General features: G+C 39.1%; 1 protein-coding gene across 3 annotated transcripts in view; it reads right to left on the reverse strand.

Moving 5' to 3' along the window:
* Arhgap6 (Rho GTPase activating protein 6) overlaps positions 1 to 11,012 on the reverse strand; it is a 466,442-nt gene extending 455,430 nt beyond the window's left edge. Inside the window, exon 1 of one of the 3 annotated variants that reach the window (XM_063242884.1) lies at positions 9,549 to 11,012. In XM_063242884.1, coding sequence (XP_063098954.1) covers positions 9,549 to 10,133 — 585 coding nt within the window. In that variant the 5' untranslated portion in view covers positions 10,134 to 11,012. The remainder of the gene's footprint in view (positions 1 to 9,548) is intronic. The other 2 variants (XM_063242883.1, XM_063242882.1) reach the window with 2 other exon arrangements.
* Between the last annotated feature and the right edge of the window lie 10,531 nt (positions 11,013 to 21,543).

Here is a 21,543-nt window from a genome sequence, read left to right on the forward strand (position 1 = left end):
TAATCTACTTTCTGTCTCTATTCACTTGCCCATTTGGGATATTTATATAGATACAATCATATAATACATGGTCTTTTATGGCTAGTCTCTTTAATTTAGCATAATGCCTTCAGAATTCATCCATGTTGCAACATATATCAGTACTTAGTTTCCTTTGTTGCTAAATAATCTTCCACTGAATGGATAGACTACATTTTGTTTATTCATTCATCAGTTAATAATTAGTTATTTCCACCATTTTGGCTAGTATGAATAATTTTGCTATAATATTTATGAACAAGTTTCAGCATGATAGGATTTCCTTACTCCTGAGTATACCCCACAGTGGATTTCTGGGTCATAGGATAGCTCTGCTTAATAGTTAAAGATTGACAAACTCTTTTTCAAAGGTATTGTATTGTTTTATATTTTATTGGCAATGTATGAAAATTCAAACTTGTACACATTTTTTCAACATTTGTTACATCTAACTTTTTGTTTATAGCTATCTTGGTGTTACCTCACTTCATCTTGGTTTGTCTTTTCTTAATAGCTAATGAAAATATTACCAATGAACACAATACCTAATTTCATTTTTCACACATTACATCCAAGTCTTTTGGCAGTATTATGGCATAGTGGTAATCACGGTTTCTCTCTCTTTATCTAAGCAATGCTTTAGAGAGGATGTAAACTGTAGAACAAGATGCCATGTCCTAAAGGCATATCTTCCTGATGTGGGAGAACCATTGTCAGCACACAAACCGTCTCAGTCAATCACTAGATTCTGGTATGAAACACATTTTCCTTTATTCAAGCACCAGATTGAAAGAATCAAAATTTTACTATCAAACCATTAGTTCTTGTTTCTGCAAATCTTGAATATGTCATGACATGTATTATAGTCAAAGTTTATTTATTTGGATATAACATCTGGTTGAGCCATAAAATACAAATGGAGCCTTCTCAGATAGATATGGGACCAAGTCATCAAAAACAAAGTCAGAAGAAAAAATACTGTCAGCAAGGAACTTTTACATTAAACTGTAAAATCTATATTCTACTGCTTAAAGCCCAGCCAGACCTATACTTACACTAACTTCTCACTTTTGTACTTAGTTCCAGATGCATTTTCGATGTCCTTCAAGCATACTATATTTCCTCCTAGGTAGGCCATTCCTGCCTGCCAAAGGGTATCTTTTGTTTTGGAAAAACTCTGCTCATCCACCTTTTTCAGTTGAGATATCCCATACTTCTTTAGTCCTTGTGTTCCCTTCCCTTTAGCCATGAAAAATTATCACAAACCCAGTGGTGTAAAATAATACAGATATATTCTCTTACAACTCTGCAGCTCACTTGTAGATCAAGATGTCTACAGAGCTGTATTCCTTCTCTGGGCTCTAAGGACACATCTGTTCCCTTGCTTTTTCCCACTTCTGCAGGCTGCCATATCACTTGCCCTATGGATCCTTCCTCCACCTTCAAAAGTGGCAAAGTAGCATCTTCAAACATTTTCCCTCCTCTCCTCCTGTACTTCTCTCTGTCACCTTTTCCATCTCTCTCTGAGTCCCTCCACACATGGTCTCTAACTAATCCTCCTCTTTTCTTCTTATAAGAACCTGTGTGATTGCATTGGTCCCATCCAGATAACCCACAATAATCTCAGGTCCTCAGTCCCCTTTTGCATGTAAAAGTGGAAATCAGAATATGAACAATTTGGGGAGGCATTATTCTTTCTATCCTCATGTCAACTCTTCTGTCACAATGCATTAGGACTCTGAATAAGTACATAGATTTGTTAATCAAAATCATTGCTATCATAAACTATAAACCTTTACAGGGCCAGGGCTGTTTGTTCTGCGTATATTCTGCAGATTTAGTGCATAGTTGGCACTCAGTAGATATTTAATGATGACCTAGCTGAGTGGCCAATTTGGGTTTGGTAGAACAGAGCTCCTGGAAGATGAGGGAGTAAGAAGGCTAATACGTTACTGTAAAAGGAATTCTAATGCCTAAGCAGGTTGCATTTCAGGCCATACATACTGAGAACCATCAAAGATTTTTGATTAGGGGTTTGACATTATTAAAGTTTGTCTTTGTAGTATGAGGTCAAGATTGAGAATAGAATGAATTGAAAGTAGAGTAACCAAGCAGGGCTACAGCTAGTGAAAGCTCAAATAAAGCAGTGACAATGAGAATGTAAAATGAGGAGATCTTTAAGGACTCAAATACATTTTGCTCAAATCCTCTCTTGAATGAAAGAAGCAAACACTACAAGATGTGATCACTTGTAGAAGAGCAGAGAAATAAAAGAGGAGGAAAATGAAAGACCTTCTGGTCTGGTAGCCCTAAGTAAATCAAAGAATGGAGATACCAACCAAAACAATGAATATATAAAGTGGAACACATTTGAAAGGGAAACCTATCTATTCCACTCCAGATCTATAGAGTCTGAGTCCAATGGTCAAATTTAAACAGATATTCAGCAAGAATTTTAAAAATATATGTCAAGTGCTCAAACACACAATTTCAGCTGGAAACAGGAAGGAGTTTGTCCTGGAGAGATTATAGCTGAAGTTACTAAAGCGAATGAGATAATTAAAGATGAATTACTTGAAAGAAAAGCAGAGTGGTATAGATGGCTGGACAAATAAGCCCACAGACAAAGAAGCAGGATGAGGCCTTAGAAGTAAGGAGAAAATTGAGATTCTCAGTGGTTAGAAGGAAAAACAAGAAAGGATAGTACTCTCAGTTCCACCCAGAAGTCTGGTCAAAGAAGTCTAATAAATTAAAGAAGGATAAGTGTGAGACATTTCTAGGTAAATGGATGCATTCTTAGACCATAACCTTAAGTAAAATAAATCAGAGGCACAAGTTAAATATCACATTGTTTTTTCTTGTGTGAGAAGCCCAAAGCATAAATAAGGAGCAAAAATTGAGGATAGATACTAGGAAGTAGGAAAAAATGTTTAAAAGGGAACAGGAACAAAGGGGATGGGGCTAAGATAAGGAAGGGAAAAGATATTTTAAAAAGAAAGTTAAACAGAAAAATGGAAAGAAGGTTTTGTAAGTGCAAAGGGAAAAAAGGGTTAAAGGGAGGGAAGGGGGATGGCGGAAAAAAAAGAATCAAGACATATATAGATACAAATTTCCCATGATGAATGTGATTATTATGTATGGCAAATATGTACTAATAAAAAATCTAAGAGCCTTGAAATTTGGAGACCTTTGAGAGAATTGATTCAGAAAGTAATGGGGATAGAAAAGAGATTGCCTAGGTTTCAAGGGCTAAGTTGAGAATGCAAGTAGTTATGGTCCCTTCCTCTGTCCAAAAGTTTGGCAGTTTTGAGTCAAGGATTCCAAGGTAGTTCTGACTCTGAGTTTGGGCTACTTAAATTGTGGGGGTTTTTTTGTATGTTTGTGTGTTTTTATTTTGTTTCCAGTTTCTCTCTTATCTATAAAATGAAGTCCAATCATCAAATCCTAAAATTCTGGTGAAAGTTCAATTCCTAAGCATCTGTGAAGTTGTTTCTACAATATGCTCTAAGTTAAAAATTACCTCCAAAAGAATTCTATCAGAGAGATGGTTCAAGAAACAGACAGTATGAATATTGAATAACTTTTTATAACTTAAAAATTCTTCAGGCATTACAGTTTCAAACACGATTTCTTGTATGACATCCTTTGTCAATGTCCTGTCTGAAGCTATTTTGCTTTAATTGCTTCCACTTTAGTGATCTAGGTGAGCTTGTATTTTTAATCACAATACAGTTTCTCTCTACCACCCTTTAAATTTTAGTTCTAGCTTCAATCATTGTATATTTATCATCCAAAACTTCAATAGAAAGATATTTATACCCCATATTTTTAAATCTTTGGTATCCTTTGGAAGACATATTTTCCAATTCAAAGTCTTGCTTGACATATAGCAGGTAAGAAGATGGAAATGACAAAATATGAGACAAAACGGTGCTAAAACACAACACCTAGATCTCAGCATTTTGTACACAGAGTGTCTCAACCTTTGTGTTACTGATATTAGAGGACACTTTTTTTAAATGAAGGATGTCCTTTCCATTATAGGATGTTTAGTACCACCTCTGGTTTCTATTCCCTCATCTCCATAGCATCCCCCTGTTCAGTACTGACCATAAGAAATGTCACCAATCATTAACAAATAGTCTCTGGGGTATAAACTATCTCTTGGCTGAGAACCACTGTTCCAAACCTAGAAAAAGGCCATATTTTAAGAAAACAAAGATGAGTAAGAGTTCTGCATTGAAGTACTTTAACAGTGCATGAAAACTTGCCAAAATGGAATAGTAGAAAATATTAGGATTATACGCCAAGTCCTATTTGTTTACAGGCCACTTGATATTCTTCACCATTTCATATAAAACACATAATTGATCATGTTATGTCTTTGGGCTTAAAAAACCACCAAGTTCCCTATCTCTACAGCAGAGTTTCCCTGTTCTGGTACTGACTGCCTTGGTCAGATAATTCGTTTTGGGATTGTCCTGAACACTATCAGGTGCTTTAGCGGCATCCCTGTCCTCTACAGTATACACCAACAGCAACTGTCCTGTGGTAGGCAGAATAATGTCCCACCAGATTTCCGTACTTGAAATCCTGTTACCTGTGAGTATGTCATGGCAAGTGAAATTAAGGTTTTCCAATGCAGTTAAAAGTCACTAACCAGATGACCTTAAAATAGTGAGATTATTCTGGATTAACCAGGCGAATCCAGTGCAATCACAGAGTCCTGAAGACAGTTAGAGGAATTAATGACTAGGGAAGAGAGGTCAGGAATGCAACACGCTTGACTCTGAAGATGAGGGAAGGGGGCCACTGACCAAAGGATAACAACAGACTCTAGAGACTTCAGAAGGAACACAGTCCTTCCATTGCCTTGAATTTAACCTAGTGAGACCTGGTGGAGCTTCTGATCCCCAGAACTGTAAGGTAAAAAGTTTATATTGCTTTAAGCCATTAAATTTATGATTATTTGCTAGAGAAGTTATAGGAAGACAATATAGAACCACTTTCACCCATTTTGACATGCTAAAATGTTTACAGACACTTCTGAAAGGTTTGGCCCAGACAGGACACTGTAGCCAGGAAAGCCACAACCGGAAGCAGGAAGCCCCATCTTGCCCTGCCCCTAGGAAGTTACCTGTGACGCCATCTTCCCGCCCCTGGGAATTTACATAGGGCGCCAAACCTAGGACCAATGGGCTACCTGTGTATCCCTAATGCCCGCCTTAGGTTCCACCCCAAACCGAGGCTATTTACAGGCCCCCACGCCGCGTGTCCGCCGGAGAGATCGCTGGACGCCAGCGGTGGGGGTTGCCGGTCATCTCTCTCCGTGTTCTCAGAATAAAGGCCGCTTTTTATTTTATATTTCTCATCTTTTGTTAATATTTTTCATCTTTTGGAAATAACTCTATCAACTTCCAAATGTGCCCTGAGGACAAATTCACCTTCAGGTTCAGAGTCACTGCCCTATATAAGTGTCCAAACTCCTGAGAAATGCACAGTGATACTCTTCAAAATACATGGTAAGTATGATCATGCAACACACAGGAAGCTACACCCAATGCTGCATTCACAACAAAATTCTCACTTCAGAAACACTCTATAACTTTCACCGCTCTGTAGATGTCATGCAGGGACTCTTTGAGGGGTAAAGAATGTGCTTTGGCTCTTCTGTCATTTCTAGACACATCTATAATAGCACCCTGCCCAACTTGCTCGAATTCTAGTTTCCTCAGATTACTACATTGGAAGCCCTACGCTTGCTGCATGTAGTAAACATAAGGGATCCTAACATCTCCTTCCAAGCACATTACCGTTCTGGAGCCCCTGTACTTATTCTCTGAAACTCTGGCATTACCAACATCTCTGTACCTTTGTGTATCTACTATTTTCTCTCTCATCAAGCAATGACTTTCCTTTTTCCTCCTTGCATATGACAGACAACCTTGAAGATCAAGTTGTATTCTGCACAATGAATACTTTCATGACCCTCCCTAAAAAAGGACAGTGAGTTCTCACTCTTCTCAATTTCCTCTCCTGGTGCTGATCCTTCTGCACTGTGCCTATTGGTTGGCCTTTTCATTAGACTATTAGACTGGAAGTTCTTTAACAGTTGAAGGCATATTGGAGTCTCTCTGCATTCCTGATAACTAGAGAAATGCTTCTGCTCAAGAAATGCCTGTGAACCAGAGGCAGTGGCACATATCTGTAATCCCAGCTATTCTGAGAGCTGAGGCAAGAGGATCACAAGTTTGAAGTAGCTTGGGTAGTTGAAACCCTGTCTCAAAATATAAAAAACAAAAGGGACTGAGGATATAATTCAGGGCTCCCTCAGTTCAATCCATAGTATAAAAAAATGCCTGTGACATGAATGAAGTAAAGTGTAAGAGTCATGGATGGATGTAAAGAAATTACATTAATTATGTGGTTACAGAAGCTAGTAAACTCTCAGTTAACTATGTTCATAATCCCAGCTCTGGTCCACAAGAATTAGAAGGACTGCAGGATTGAAACCAGATACTATATCCCTTTATCTCTGACCAGGGGCAGGGCCAGAGCTTGGCGGCTACAAACACAAGTTGAGAAACATGCACCAATTCTCATTATGTACCTTGTAGCTCTTTGTCTTCTCCCCCTTTCTAGTCATCAATATTCTAGACAGCATGTCCATAAAACAGATGTTGTTAAAGCAATGCTGAAACGCATACTGTGGAAATATTAACAGAGTCATACCTAATGTTGCTTAACACCTTCCAGGGTTAGGCCATAAAACAGTCATTTATGAACATGGGGTAAGCACAAGGAATAGAGTTACATGCATTTTTGAGAGTCCTGGGAGTGTGAACTGTTGTATCAACAGTTTATGTTAAAACAAGAAAATCTGCTGAAATCCACTAAATGGAAATCAGTGTGACCCATCACTTGCTAAGCCTGAAAGTGAACGCTTAGGTTTGCCTATGTATTCAGGGGAAGAGAAATAGAAAAAAAAATGTATAAACTATTACAGGTACATGAAGTCTGAAGCCTGACTTCATAGGTATGCTCATGGTTTTAGAATCAAAAGCAGGGAAACTTCTGGGCCAGCTGATAGTCCTTTGGTGGCACTCACAAGATAGCCAGAATGGGCCACCATATTCAACTTCAGTACTGTAGCTGCTTTCACTTGAGGTGATTTTCACCCCAAGAGGATATTTGCCACTTTCTAGAGACATTTTTTGTCATACTGGTAGAGAGGAGTGCTACTGGCATCTAGTGGGTAGAAACCATGGGTGCTGATCAACCACCTGCAACATGCAGGGCAGCCCCACAGTAAAAAATGTGTCATCTGCAGATGTCAATAAGGTCAAGTCTGAAATTTCCAGAGCCTGCGCAACCCAGAAAACTACAAGGATCAAATCTGTATGGGCCTGGTCCAAACAATACTGCAAGGTGCTCCTTTGCTGGACTGTTGACAATCATTAATAAATATTCTCTTTTAGAACGAAGAACGCAACTTCCTTGCAAGTGAGAAGGACAAGCAGTGCCCAGCAGAATGAATTTTCTTGGTTTTGGCTAGAGTTACAGGGTGTTAAACTTTTCAAAAGTAATCCAAGTCAGACCTAGGGTTTAACTTAGGTTGTCTCAGACCCAAATGTCAGGATACCATCAAATCACTTCATATCTGCCTCTAACATAAAGAGATTTCTGCCACCCCCTCCCTATATGGATGTAAAACACTTATTAAAAATCCACTTTTGCTAGATGGCTCTGTACTTAATTTTAACCACTGCAGAAAGGTAAAAGTCAAGGTATATGAAGTCCATGCAGAGTATTCAAACATGATAAGGACGTCATATGTCACTCAGTATCACTGCAGTCAGTTCAGATAACTGTCCATTGATTATAAGATTTTGATAAAAGGATAATTTTCAACAAGTGAGATGATCTACAGTGAAACATTTTTTGGTCATAACAGCAACCAACAGTATCCGTATAGTATATTCTAAGTATGCTACATGCAGTTACTAAGAAAAGCATGAACATTCTTACTAATGCACTCAGTTACAAACATGAATGCCAGTGGCTATCTAACCCAAGAAGTTGGCTTATTTTTTCATTTATCTAAACTGCTTGAAATTAATCTCATAATGTGTGCTTCTGAAACAGAGCAGGAATCCAGCTTCTCCTAAAGCACAAGAGTTCAATATTTTTATTTTTGATAAAAATGGTTATGTATTTCAAACTGTCCCCGAGTCTGAAGTTAACATCTACTTGCTGCCTCAATTTTTTTGCTGCTGTCTACTTTCCTCATGAAAATGCACAATACAGTGAGCCAGATTTGTTAGGGTGTTTTTTTGTAATCTATACCCCCTCAGCAGTAGCAGACACTTTGACATAATAATCAATGTTAATAATATATGATACTAATATTTCTGATAGATAATGTTGGTTTTTCCATTAAAACTGTAATCTAAACCATCTCATGTTGATAGACCTGAGTATGATCTCAGATATTATTTTCAAACTGTTTTAGCTTGTTTGTGTTTCCTTTAATTAGTCTAAATCTCCAACAATTACATAGTACTCCATTTCATTTCTGTAATGCTAACCATGCTTCAAAATATTTAATTACAACTGACAGAATCTCCCTTCCCTTATGGAAACAGATCCAAGGCAAATCTATAGAGTTTGTGGACTGAAAGGGATAGGAGTCAGTCATTTTCAAACCAAGTAGTATTTATTCTCTAAAATCGCGCTGCTTTCCAAGTACCCATCAACCATGGTCTCCCAATTGCCCTATTCTCCACTCTTAACCAGAGAGCAAACATTTCAAGGGTATCAAATAGCCACCTCTGAGTTCCCTTATTTATTGTCGATTCCTGATTCATGACTATTTCACTAACTACTAATTGTCCTTAGTGGAACTTGGGCATATTTCCATGATATTTCATACTCCTAGGCAGAGAAAGTATTCAGTACCATGGATTTCTGAAATTACACCTTAAGAGAAAAGAAATCCAAACTAGAAAATTCTAGTAGTCCACAAGGACTCTGTCTCCCAAATGCACTTGTGCATGCACAAGCACACACACACACACACACACACACATTCAACAACATCCTTCAGAAAAATGTTCCCTAAGTTATCTGTAGAACAACCAGACCGCACATACATCAAAATATATTTCATCTGATCATTGTAACCAGCTTATTAATAAATCATTTAAGCTTCAAAAAATATCAATATCAGGTGAAGGAGATCACCCTTTGAAATTGCCTGCAGCACAAACAGGAAATCAGGACATCATCTCTTCCATCAACTTCCTTGACTGCTCCAAAGTGGAGCCAAACTTTCCTGAAGGACACACAAGTGTCCACTAGGGTTGTCCCTTTTCCAGGCACCCTTTGAACAGCTTGAGTCTAACAGCTCCACCATGGAAACTCCTCAAGGGGTGCTTGGAATTACAAATATAAAAGAATTAAAGACAGCTCCTAGAACTGCCTGGAGTTTCCTGCTTTGGGCCATTAGGTTATATGGCACTAGTCCCTACCTCGGACTTCCACACGATGTAGGGGTGGCCACGACTGTTGGATGGGGGCTGAAATTTCCTCTGCTGGAGCCACCTCCTAGGGGAAGCAAAGATGCCATTAGGGCCTCCTCCGGAGGAACAGAGGATGCTCACAGCGCTGCGGCCACTGCCCTGCCCGGCCAGGACAGAAGGCAGGTCCCAAGCTGTGCTCTTCTTGAGATTACTTCGACCCAAGGGGACCTCGTAGTCAAAGTGGAAGCTTCCAGAAGGTGACTTTTCTTGCGGGGTGCTGGGTGTGGAGAGGGATGAGCAAAGAGGTCTGGGTGTTGAGAGTCGGTTGGCCCGCGAGGTCGGGCTCCGGGGCGAAGGAGCTGAGCGGGGTCCGAGACCTTCAGCTAGCGGGTGCGGGGAGTAGAGGCGGCCCGCTGTAGCCCCTGAAGCACAGCTCTCTGTGCCCGTCTCGCTCCCGCAGCCACCGATCAGGGCTGGGTCCAAGCTGCGGGTCTGGCGCAGCTTCCTCTTGGAGAAGCCCTTGGCTGAGGCCACACCGCCAGACCCGGGCGAGGAGCAAGAGAAGACGCTGTGCAGCAGGCTCTGTGCGGACATCTCGGAGTAGCTGTGCCTGAGGTCCACTTTCTTCTCGCTGCCTCCTGGAATCCCGGAGGCTTTGGGTTGGGCAAAATAGGCTGCTTGGGAAAAGCTGCCAGGAGGGGCACGCTGAGGGCAGTGCGGAGCTCACGCGCCGCCAACGCGCTCCAAGTGCCCCTGAGGGGGCAGCAGCAGGAGATCCATCACCAGCCTTCTAGGAAAAAGGGCTCCGATCGCCAGAACCTTCCCTGGAGCCCAAGTAGTGAACTTCGGAAGAAAGAGTTAGTAGGGAGGTCAGGCACTTTCTTGGTTCCCAGCTCCAAAGCAGCGCCACTCCCCCTTCCTAGCTCAGGCAGAAGACGCTGCACTCAGGCTTGCTGGTTCTGGACAACCTCGAAATCTCCAGCAAGCTCGTCCTCACAGCCTGAGGACCATCCACAGGGTCCTCCACTGGGTAGGAGGCTGCCTGGGTGACCGTCCTGGGAGCGTCGGTGGCGCTTCCTGCTGAGTGAGAACTACTCCTGCACCAAAGCTGAGTTCCCCAGCCGCGCCCTCGGTGCACCCTCGCCGTGCGCTGTTGCCTGAGCCTTTGCTTTTGGGCTCCGCTTGGCTGCTGCACCCACTATTCCAACTGGCAAAGCCCAAGAGTGTGTCCAAGTTTGAGTCTTCGGCAGGAACTCGTGGGACACCGTGCGAGCTTCGCCCAGGGCCTCGTATTGGCTAAGTGACTAAGACACTAGAGAACTGCGGACTGTCCTCAGCGCTGTCTGAACAGAAGGAGCTCAGGGGACCGCCTCTGGACTGGATGGCCGTGTTCCGCAGTAGAGTGACACTTGATATTCGCAGCCAGCTTTGGGCCTAGGACAGGCGCAGAGATGTCCCCAAAGGCTCGTTCTTGAGGCAGCGGGTAGGGAGTGGCCAAGATGGGTAGGGCCAAGGAATTGAGGATCTGGAGGAGGGGCGGAGCCTGGAGCAGGAGAAAGCAGAGCGTGAAGTTTTCCAGGCGCCAAACCTGGGAGCAAGGCAGTGAGCAGGCAGCTAACCTCAGTTAGCAGGTCTCCGGAGCAGAAAGTTGGGAGGAGGAAAATGCAGACCTTCTCCCTGGTCTCCCCTCCCCCAGGCCTAGGGCGCTGCAGCTCCACTCACGTTTCTGGAAAGGGAAGGGAAGTGTCAGATTGCACCCCACCCACCGGTGTCAGATGGGCAGCCCGGGACGTTTGTACTGAAGTTGGAGTTAAATCTCCATCCCCCCACACCACCACCACCACCGACTTTGTTTTTTAGAAGGACAGAAGTGCAGTCAAATGCTGCAACTGACCATTAACCGGTTGGAGGTGGGAATGCACTAAGAAAAGTGGAGAGGATGGAGTCCTCTCCAGGCAAAAGTCCTCAGACCTTTGCAGTGTATTCCATGAGGAGGGTTAGCTGAGAAGCCACCCGGATAAGCGCTGAAGAAGTGGTCTGTCTCTGATACACACCCAGAGCTTCCAGTTGTGGCAAACGGTGGATGGTCAATGTTTTGGGTTTCCAGATGAGTCTAGAAGCAGCTTCTCTGCCTAACCCCCCAGGACCCATAAAGGACAAAGCGTCAGCCGCCCCTTTCAAGCCTTTTGAGGGAACATTTAAATTTTGCAAGGTAGTTTTAAGGATCATCTCAGCAGGGAGCAAACAATGTTAGAAATGCAAATACGTGCGTACTTTTCCTGTTTGTGTTTTCCCTTTTACCACTTTTGGATGAAAAGAATTTTATATAATTGGAAAGATGACTTTATCATTTCTTTATGAAAAAAATTACAATGAAATTATAAACACAGGTGTTTGGTCAAAAAGAGTTGTCTTAAACTGTCTGAATTTGATATGAGAATTTGTCCCTGTTTTTCCCTATGTTACTGTCAGGGGATAGGTAGCTTCTTGTGACTTATTAAAAAGCTTCTCGATGTCCAAATAATTACAAGGAGATAGGCTAGCAAATCTAATTAGCAGAGAATTAATTCTTTGCCTCTACAAAAGGCTGTGACACATGAGTCTTCACTGTAGGCTTTACTGCTTTTCTGTAAATGCAAGAAACAGGACGGGAGTTCCTGTACTTTTAAGGAGCTGTAGGCAGCTTGAAGACAGAGCAAGATTCGAATTCTCACCACCATTAAGGCTATATATTCCTTCTTACCCTGAAAGACATAAGTATTTTCAGTAACTGTCAATCAGTGCACAGCTGAGAGACAAGATTTAAGATCCCTTGTCCTGCTTGACTATACATCTCCAAATAACCTTTGAGGGATGGTGATATTTGCCTTCTTCCCTCTTCACACAAGTCACCTTGGAAGTAAATGTGTGGTTCTTACCTGAGTTTTCTTGGGTAACAATACCTTGGAACTTGTCACTAATAATGGAAACACTTAGTAGTAGTCTGTACTACTGGAATGCCAGTACATGGTTATGCCTCATTGGATTTTGGCATTTGAGGTAGATTGTTAACAGAGTCGCATTTCATGGGACCACTTATAACTCAAAGAAGTAGAGTAACTAATTCATAATTCATGTGAGTTCTATGTCTCTAAATCCATATGATGAATATAGAGTTGAAAGCATGGCCTGCTGCAATTGTGCAGGGCTAATATGAATTTCTAACAGACACAAAGGCATGCATTCATGTCATGGGTGGAGAGCCAATGATCAGAACTCTTCTATTGGCATTTCAGGGCTTATGGCACACATGTGCCAGCTAATTCATCAGCTTGTTTCCGATGAGTCTTGACCCTCCTTAGCCTGAAAATTACTTCATGGTTCAGAACAATGAATAAGTTATTTTAAATACATTTGTGTGAGGTTTAACCATGGACCTAATTTAAGAAGCACACTGTTAAGCGATTCTATTGTGTGAACTTCATGGAGTATATTTAAAGAAACTTAGTTGATACTTATCAATCACTCAAGCTGGCTCCTTTATGCAATCAAAAGAGGCAGTAATATGAGATGTATGAGGCTAGTGCCAATGTGACACAGTAAACTGTTTTAGAGTAAACATTGTTTAAAGTGGGAATATATCCTACAACAACCATAAAAAAAGTATACTATAATATAGTATAGTGTATGTATTCTAATCATGCAGTAATTATCATAATTAGCAGGTATTACATACTTTACATTATTGTGGGTGCTCTGCTTTTATACTATAAATAGCACAGGTTTATTTACACCCACATCACCACAAAACAGGAGCAATGGATTGCAGTTACGTCATTAGGCAACAGGAATTTTCAGCCCCATTATCATCTTATGGGATCATGGTATGTACAGTCCATCTGAAATGTCTTTTTAAGGCAAGTGACTATTTATTTAATTAAGTTGGAGCTCCCTTTGAGAATTCAGTTGATGTAAGTATGTGTGCATTTGGGGAGAAATGTGGCGGGTCTTCTGTAAAAAAGATTTGGTAAGAAATCACTTGAGTTTTTTGAAATTTTTTGAAATTTTAAAAGTTGTTTTGATTTTCAGTGTGACTGACATTATGTTTATATTGCAATCATGATTTACAGTATATTCATTTACTCTGTTAGGGTGTCCTATTTTATTCTTGTTTGTTACATAATCCCTTCCACTCTACTCTTTATGATTGACTGTCAGGTTATGCCAAATTCATTGAAGGAAGATCCATGGGTTTCATATACCAGTTTCAAGACCAAGTAATTATGTTAGTATGATCTCCAGAATTTTGTTTCTAATTCATCAGCTAGCTTCAGAAGTAATATAACTTCTAGTCTAAAAATAAATGGCCTTTAAGTACACTTTAAAACAGGTCTCTGGTTTTGCTCCATTATTAGGGGATTTGCTGTAAAGAAAAAGTAGTGCCAAGTATTTTTTTTTCCTCAGAGGCATAATTAAAGCTTTCGTATATTACTTTATGAAGGCACAGAGCAGCCTGTTAGCTACCCATTCCGATTATAACTATCAGAGAGCTTCAGGATTTAAAAAAAATGGCACTATTCCACATGGTCATGATCCAGAAATATTACAGGGGAAATTGTAGAATCCTGGGTCTGACATCAAGGTATCCTTTTGTCTGGGATCCTAGAGAACTCATCAGTATTCTTCTATTTACTTGAGAGACATGCTACAAACATACACGTCTTACCATCAAAGGGTGTATTCTGATGCTTAACCTAAATTTCCCTTTTCTTAACTTTATCCCTTGAAATTTTTCATATCTCAAGCCAAAATTCCTCTTTACCCTCGGTGTTTAGACCCCCAAGCTATTTGGAGATTTTATCATGCCCCTTAGGACTGACTCTGTGGTTTGGCTACACTATAAAGTTCATATTTTGCTTTAAAACCATCATTGCTTTCCTCCAATGCTTATTCCTTTTCAGTTCTGAGGTCCAGGTTAGGACAACCTATTTTGCCCTTGTTTGTTATATAATTCCATTGCTTAAACAATCCCAAATCACAGTGAACTTTCTGATTGAGTACCATATAATATTTCAGATTTATATCTGATTGGCTCCCAAATCTTTGTCAGCATCCCTGGTTTTTGCTTCATCCTGCCCATGTCTATCAAACTGATTGTGATCCCTCTGATATCATTTCCATGCTCTTGGTGAGTAAACAATTCACAGCATCTCACTCACCCATAGAAACCAAATGTTCTGTCTCCAAGCTCTGAAATATGAAAAAGGGGCATCATTTTCATCCATGTGACGTGTAATATACAAGAAATGTGCAGAGAACTTTCACAGGACTTAAGAGTGTTAATTACAATATCCAGACTACCTCATGATTAAACTACTTCTTGATTGAAACTTGAAATTTTTGCAACTGAACTAATAATATCTCTTTAGATTCCTATTCCAAAATCTCCTTTGAATGAATATAACTGCTGAGGCATTGAAACTGCAAGTGATGAAGGACCATGGAAACAAACCTAGAGTTTTTCAATACTAGCATACTTTTTGCCAATCTATTACATTTATATACAAACATACTAGGTGTGGGTTTCATTCCCAGCTAGCATCAAAATAAAGAAAATCTAAAGGACTATTATTATTCATATTTCTCAGTTCCCTACTACTCTGTGTGCCTAATTTTATCATCTCACACCAACTGTGACCTTAAAAATATCAAATTTAATGAAGAGAAAAAATTCCTGTCTCCCTCAGCATCTGCATTGAACACAAAACAAAAAGTCACTTGGAACACTGCATGTATTCTCACTTTTGGTGTGAACATTAGCATCACGTCTGTTTCCCAGTGTTCACTGATTTATTCTGGACCAATGATGGCAAACCTACGGCACACGTACCACAGTGGGCACACAGAGTCCTATTAGCACACAAACCAGGTCTCCCTAGCATCACTCCAGCAGCCCAGTATCGGATATTCAGATTCAATTGCAGAGTTGGACCTTTGGAATAAATAAGTGGGTTTTGCACTGCAGTTTGGGCACTCCGTCTCTAAAAGGTTCACCATCACTGTTTTAGACTTTGGACAGCAGAAATTCTACAAAGCCATACTTTTCACATACTTGTTTATTTCTTGAGAAGTACAGTGTTTCTAAATATCAACTTGGTTTCCAAGTTAGCAGAACAGGTGAAAAAGTAAGGCTGTCTAAGAATCTTAAACCTAATTGCAATATGGATGTGTTTAGAGGATGCAGGATTACTCCTTTATCAAACCTTTATTACCGTGGTTAGCTGTGGTATTTGACAGAAGCTTCCAACATCAAATCATAAATTCATGATAATTATCACTTTTGTTGTTGGCTTTGAAACTTGACCTCAAGAAACTTTGAGGAATATAAATTGGCTAGCAAGCAAATTTAATTTTGGTTGATAAAACATTTCTTTTTTTTTTTTTTTTGTCTTTTTCATTTTTATCGGTACCGGGGATCAAACTCACGACCGCCTGCTTGCAAGGCAGGTGCTTATGCCGCTGAGCTAAATCCCCAGCCCCCTGATAAAACATTTCTTAATACAGCTGTGTGCCAGTGATGCTCTTTCTTTGCTAGTTTTACTTTTTTTCTTCTATCTTTGTGGGTGAAAGCACTTTTGAAAAATTTTATTGATAATATATATATATATATATATATATATATATACAGAATGATCACATTCGTCATAGGGAATTTGTACATGGAGATGATATATCTCAATTTCTTTTTTCACATTTTCCTTCCATTCCCTTCATCCCTCTTCCTCTCCTTACTTACAAAGCTTTGTTTTCATTTTATCTTTCCTTTCTCATTCTTTCCCTTCCTTCCTTTCACTCTCCCTCCTCCCTAATTCCCCTTCCCTTTTGAACAATTTATTCCTATTCCATTATATCTATTATACATTTTGGCTCTTATACACTCTCAGTTTTTCACACAGAGATACAATGCAATATTAACACATGTGTATCTGACTTATTTCACTTAAGAGTATGGTCTCAAGATACATTCACTTAGCTATAAATGTCTCGAGTTTATCCTTTTTATGGCAGAGTAATACTCCGTCGCATAAAAAACCCACATCTTTACTATTCATTCTCAGTTGATGGGCACTTGGATTATTTCCAAGATTTAGCTATTACAAATTGTACTGCTACCCACAAAGTGGGAAAAAATCTTATCCAGTTTTTCCTTGGACAAAGGGCTAATACCTACAACATATAAAGAATTATAAAAATAAAATCAGACACCCCAAATTTAAAGACTCAATTCAGATATAGGCATCTGAGATGAATATACACTTCTCAGAGGAAGAAGTACAAATGGCAAATACATATACGAAACAATGTTAAACATCACTGGCCATTTGAGAGATGCAAATTAAAACAATATTGAGATTCCATCTCATCCCAAAAAGAATGGCTATTATCAAGGAATCAACCAATAACAAATGCTAGCAGGGCTGTAGGCGGAAAGAAACATTTATGCTTCACTGTTGGTGGGAGTTTAGACTGGTGCAGCCACCATGGAAATAAGTGTAGAGAGTCCTCAAAAAAACTAAGAACTAGAGATTCCATTTGACTCAGCTATTCCCCCACTTCGTCTCTTCCCAACAGAATAAAAAGCATCATACCATGCCAATATGTGCACACCCATGTTTATAACAGCATAGTTTTTAATAGCTAAATTTTAATAGCTAACGTACTCTGACGAGTCTCAAAATTAATTTGATCTGAGCCTGGTATATGGTTCACCTGTGCTAGCTAGCTACTTAGAAGATTTGAAAAACTAGTTGCAGTAGTTACAATACTACACCCCAGAAATGAGTATGAATGTTGATTTAAAAAATAAAATTAAATTTTTTTAATTACAGAAATAATATTCCATAGCATGTTTTAGAACTATTTTTCAGGATGAAGAATTATACAATAATCTTTAAAATTAATATGTATATTTTATAAATTATTATAAAATGCTTATAATATAAACATTTTCAATATTTCCAAATTTTAAAAAATAAACGTCATTTTTTTCTCTGAAATTTAAATTTTTCCCCCAGAATCTTCACTACTTTTATATTGAATGGAAATGTGAGAATATATTGTGCTCACTATTATTTTTGGTGACAAGGCAGAAATGGCATATGAAAGGGAATGAAGGAAAAGGATAATTGTTAATGTGCCCAGTATGTGTGTGTGTGTGTGTGTGTTTTCTTAGCAACTTTATTAAGAGTTCATATACAATGTATACATGGATTTTGACAACTGTGTACCCATGAAACCACCATCATACTAAACAGACAGATCATTGCCAAAAAATTATTATTAATGTTTGGTGAACACTGACAACTTGATTTTTACAATGCTCATAATGCCTGGATAGTGTCTTCATTCAACATAGAAAGGAAACAAGAGAAGAAGGAAACAAGGGAAGGAGGCCAAAATAAGCAGGTTTTTTTCTTCTTCTTTTTGCCTTAGATTATGTTTCCCCAAGTGGTATGTCTAGTCCTAACTCTGTACCTATGTATTCCTCTGGGAATAGGATGCTTATATGTGTAATCAGGTTAAAATGACGTCAGACTGGGCTAAGATAGGCCCTGAATCTAATGACCTGTGTCTTTGTAAGAGAAAGGAAAAAGTTTGGGATACACACACACACACACACACACACGAAGGCCATGTGAAGATGGAGGTAGAAATTGGACTGATAACGGCTATGAGCCAAGTAAAATCAGGTTTCTAGCAACCACCAGAAATGAGCGGAGAGACTGACCAGATTCTCCCTCAGAGCCTTGGAAAAAAAATCAGTTTTGCTGACACCTTAATCTCAGATTTCAAGGCTCCAGAGTAAACTTCAGTTGTTTTAAACCACCCAGCTTGTGGTAATTTGTTATGACATCCTTAGAAAAAGTATACATGCCCAAAGCACAGCATGCCACAGCTTGGTTCTCCTGCTTTGAAAAAATTTGATGAAACCAAGAGCCAAGAAATTCATTGAGCGAAAGGTAATCTCAAAGGATTATTATATAAAGCAAGAATATGGCTAATGAATGGATGCTTGTCAGTATATCAGTTTTAAAGAAAGGAGAAAAAAGAATGACCAGATATCCTAGCGCCAAGCATAGTGTCCATGTCACGCCCACAGCAAAGCTGAAGTTTGGTTCTTGGCATGGTTCTATTCCTTTAGAATGAATTTCAACTTTTGCCTTGGGAAACTTCTGCCCTTTTGAGCATTTGTTTCAAGAAAGGTGTCTGCAGTTTAGTTTTACAATTAGTCAACTACGCAAAATTGTATTGCAGGGTAAACCAAAAAGGAACACTCAAATCCAGAGCGACAAGTGTTTTAGTTTGCCTTTTTCTGGTGTTTAAGTCCCTGAGCATTAAAAGAGTTGACCACACACTTGAGATGCAGAAGTGTCCAGGTTCCAAAATAGGCACCAGATGAATACCTCACATAGGACACAATGGAGGTGCTTAAGCCTCTCACCAGAGGAGAACCAAAGCCTGCTAAGGTTTTCTCTAGAAAAATCTTCCAAGGATCCAGTTTGAATAGTGGAGCTGCTTAAGTTCAGAGCTGCATGCCCTTCATTTGCCTCCTGTATGATTTATTGGGAATTCCTTAGGTATTTTTCACAGTTCACTGCTTTGTGGCATGACACAGATTAGAGACATACCAAAGAGCTCCCATCCCCCTTTAAAGATATAGGAACAAAAATAAGACAGTCACAGGACTGCAATATGCAGATTGTGGATTAGGGAGTGAAATTCAACGGATTCTTCATTTAAGTAGAAATGGCTTTATAGAGCTGGTCAATGCAAACTGTTAGAAGTTATTGGAGGTTTATAGAGCAATGAAATTTTGTGTATTCAATCTCTAACATTCCCGAGACCATAAATTTCATCAAGTAAGATTTACCGCTGGTTTCCTGTAGATTCTCAGTACTAGAACAGTTCTTGTCACACAAGAAGGTCTCTCATATATTAATAATGATACACCAATCTCTGAGCCCAGTCTCATCTTGAGCTTGACACTTTCAGGCCCTAATGATCTTACTTTTTTTTTGTAGTGCTAGAAATTGAACCCAGGGATTTGTGCATAAAAGGCAAGAGCTGTACCACCAAGCCACATTCCCAGCCCCTGATCTTACTTTTTGTGTCTCAGAAACCTGGAATTATCCTTAGGTATCAGTAGAAAGGATCTTTGTTGATTTCATTTGCCACAGCAAGACTAAAGTGAGCAATACCATTATGGGCATATGCTTATCAAACTGCTGATAGTTCATCAAATGCATGACCTTTGGTTGGACATCTCCAAGTTTGAGTCCTAATAAATCCATATGTGTAATGTGTGTGCATATATATTTGTGTGTGTGTGTGTGTGTGTGTGTGTGTGTGTGTGTGATTGAGAAAGAGACAGAGACAGAGATATCAACCAACCAACTGACCTTGGGTAGTTATTTAATTTTTTTGAGGTTCAGTTCTTCCTCTGATACATCAAGTTAACAGTTAAAAAAATGTAAAGCATTTAATATATTTTCTGACACAGAGCAAGTACAAAATAACTGATACCTTTTATTAATAAACTTTGTTAGCATGCTTATAGTAATAAGACACATGATATGGTTTATCCAACCTTGTGTAGCTTTTACACATTATTATAATAATAAATACCTAATAACAATAGCAGAAAAATAATAACTGCCAACCCTTAATATGCATCAGGTACTATATCAAGTATTTTACATGGGTTATCTTATTTTATTCTCACAACTCCATGACGCAGTTTCTATTATCTTCATTGTCCATGAAAAGAAACTGAGTCACCAAGTAAAGCTGCTAAATAAGTGGAGCCAGCATTTTCTCAGTTATCTGGGGAAAATGGAGCCAACAAACTAATCCTCATACAACACACTGCTAGATTTTTAAAAACAGGTTTTCTATGCAAAGTATGTGACAAATAGAAAATTCATGCTAATTTCATTCACAGGATTTAGACCACATTTCCATGATTGAAGACGTCGAGGTGAGTCAGTTATGGAGAAGAGAAGAAAGACAGCTTAGCATATCTGAAGAATCTATTCCTTGCTAAAAACTGTATATAAGTTGTTTCTATACAACATTACCATGATGCTCTTATTCCCATTTCATAAATCAGTGTTCATAGTGATATGCGGAATGTCAAAAACCCATCTGTTTCCAATCATACTTCTTGAATGTTAAATCTGCCTAACAAATCTAAAGCATTAGGGTCATTATAAGCGCAAACATGAGCAAGAATATCATGCCTCTAACTTACACATAACTTTCCCTTCTATTTTCTGAGTGAAGATGGAAATTAGCTGCAGCTCTGTGTCCTGTGTACATTTTTGCCTATTAAAAGTGTTCTAAACTTATTTCCTTTAAGGTAAAGCTTTAATTTTTCCCTATAATCTCTACCAACTGCTGTAAAGATATTCTTTTGGACATTATTTTCACACTGCATATTCTTTTTATGTTGTGAAGTCGCAAATCAGACACAGTGCTCTCATAAATGACAGATGCAATCTGTGTTCAGTTTGATTTGTGCACATCTGATATGATAAAGGTTAAAAACCTTTAAACAAAGGTTTTATACACCTTTTATGATTTGCCTGATTTCCTTAGGGTGATGTAAATAAATCTACAGTTGTCTCTTGATATGCAAGATGGACTGGTTTCAGGGATTCCTGAAGATAACAAAATCCATGGATGCTCAAGCCTCTTATATGAAGTGGCATAGTGTAGTGTATACTTCAAATCATCTCCAGATTATTTATAATACTGATTATAATGTAAATGCTATGCAAATAGCTATTACACTGTACTGTTTAGAGAATAATGGCAAGAAAACAATCCATATGTGTTCAGTATAGGTGCAATTTGTTTCAAGTATTTTTGATCCCTTGTTGATTAAATCCAGTAGTGTGAAACCCTGTGATACAAAGGAGTGTGAATCAAATTCTTGTTATCTATAAAGAAAAAGGAGGCCAAT

This window comes from Cavia porcellus, unplaced genomic scaffold (assembly GCF_034190915.1).
Source record: "Cavia porcellus strain 051 isolate PalLab524CR breed Dunkin Hartley unplaced genomic scaffold, mCavPor4.1 scaffold_33, whole genome shotgun sequence".
Lineage (NCBI taxonomy): Eukaryota > Metazoa > Chordata > Mammalia > Rodentia > Caviidae > Cavia > Cavia porcellus.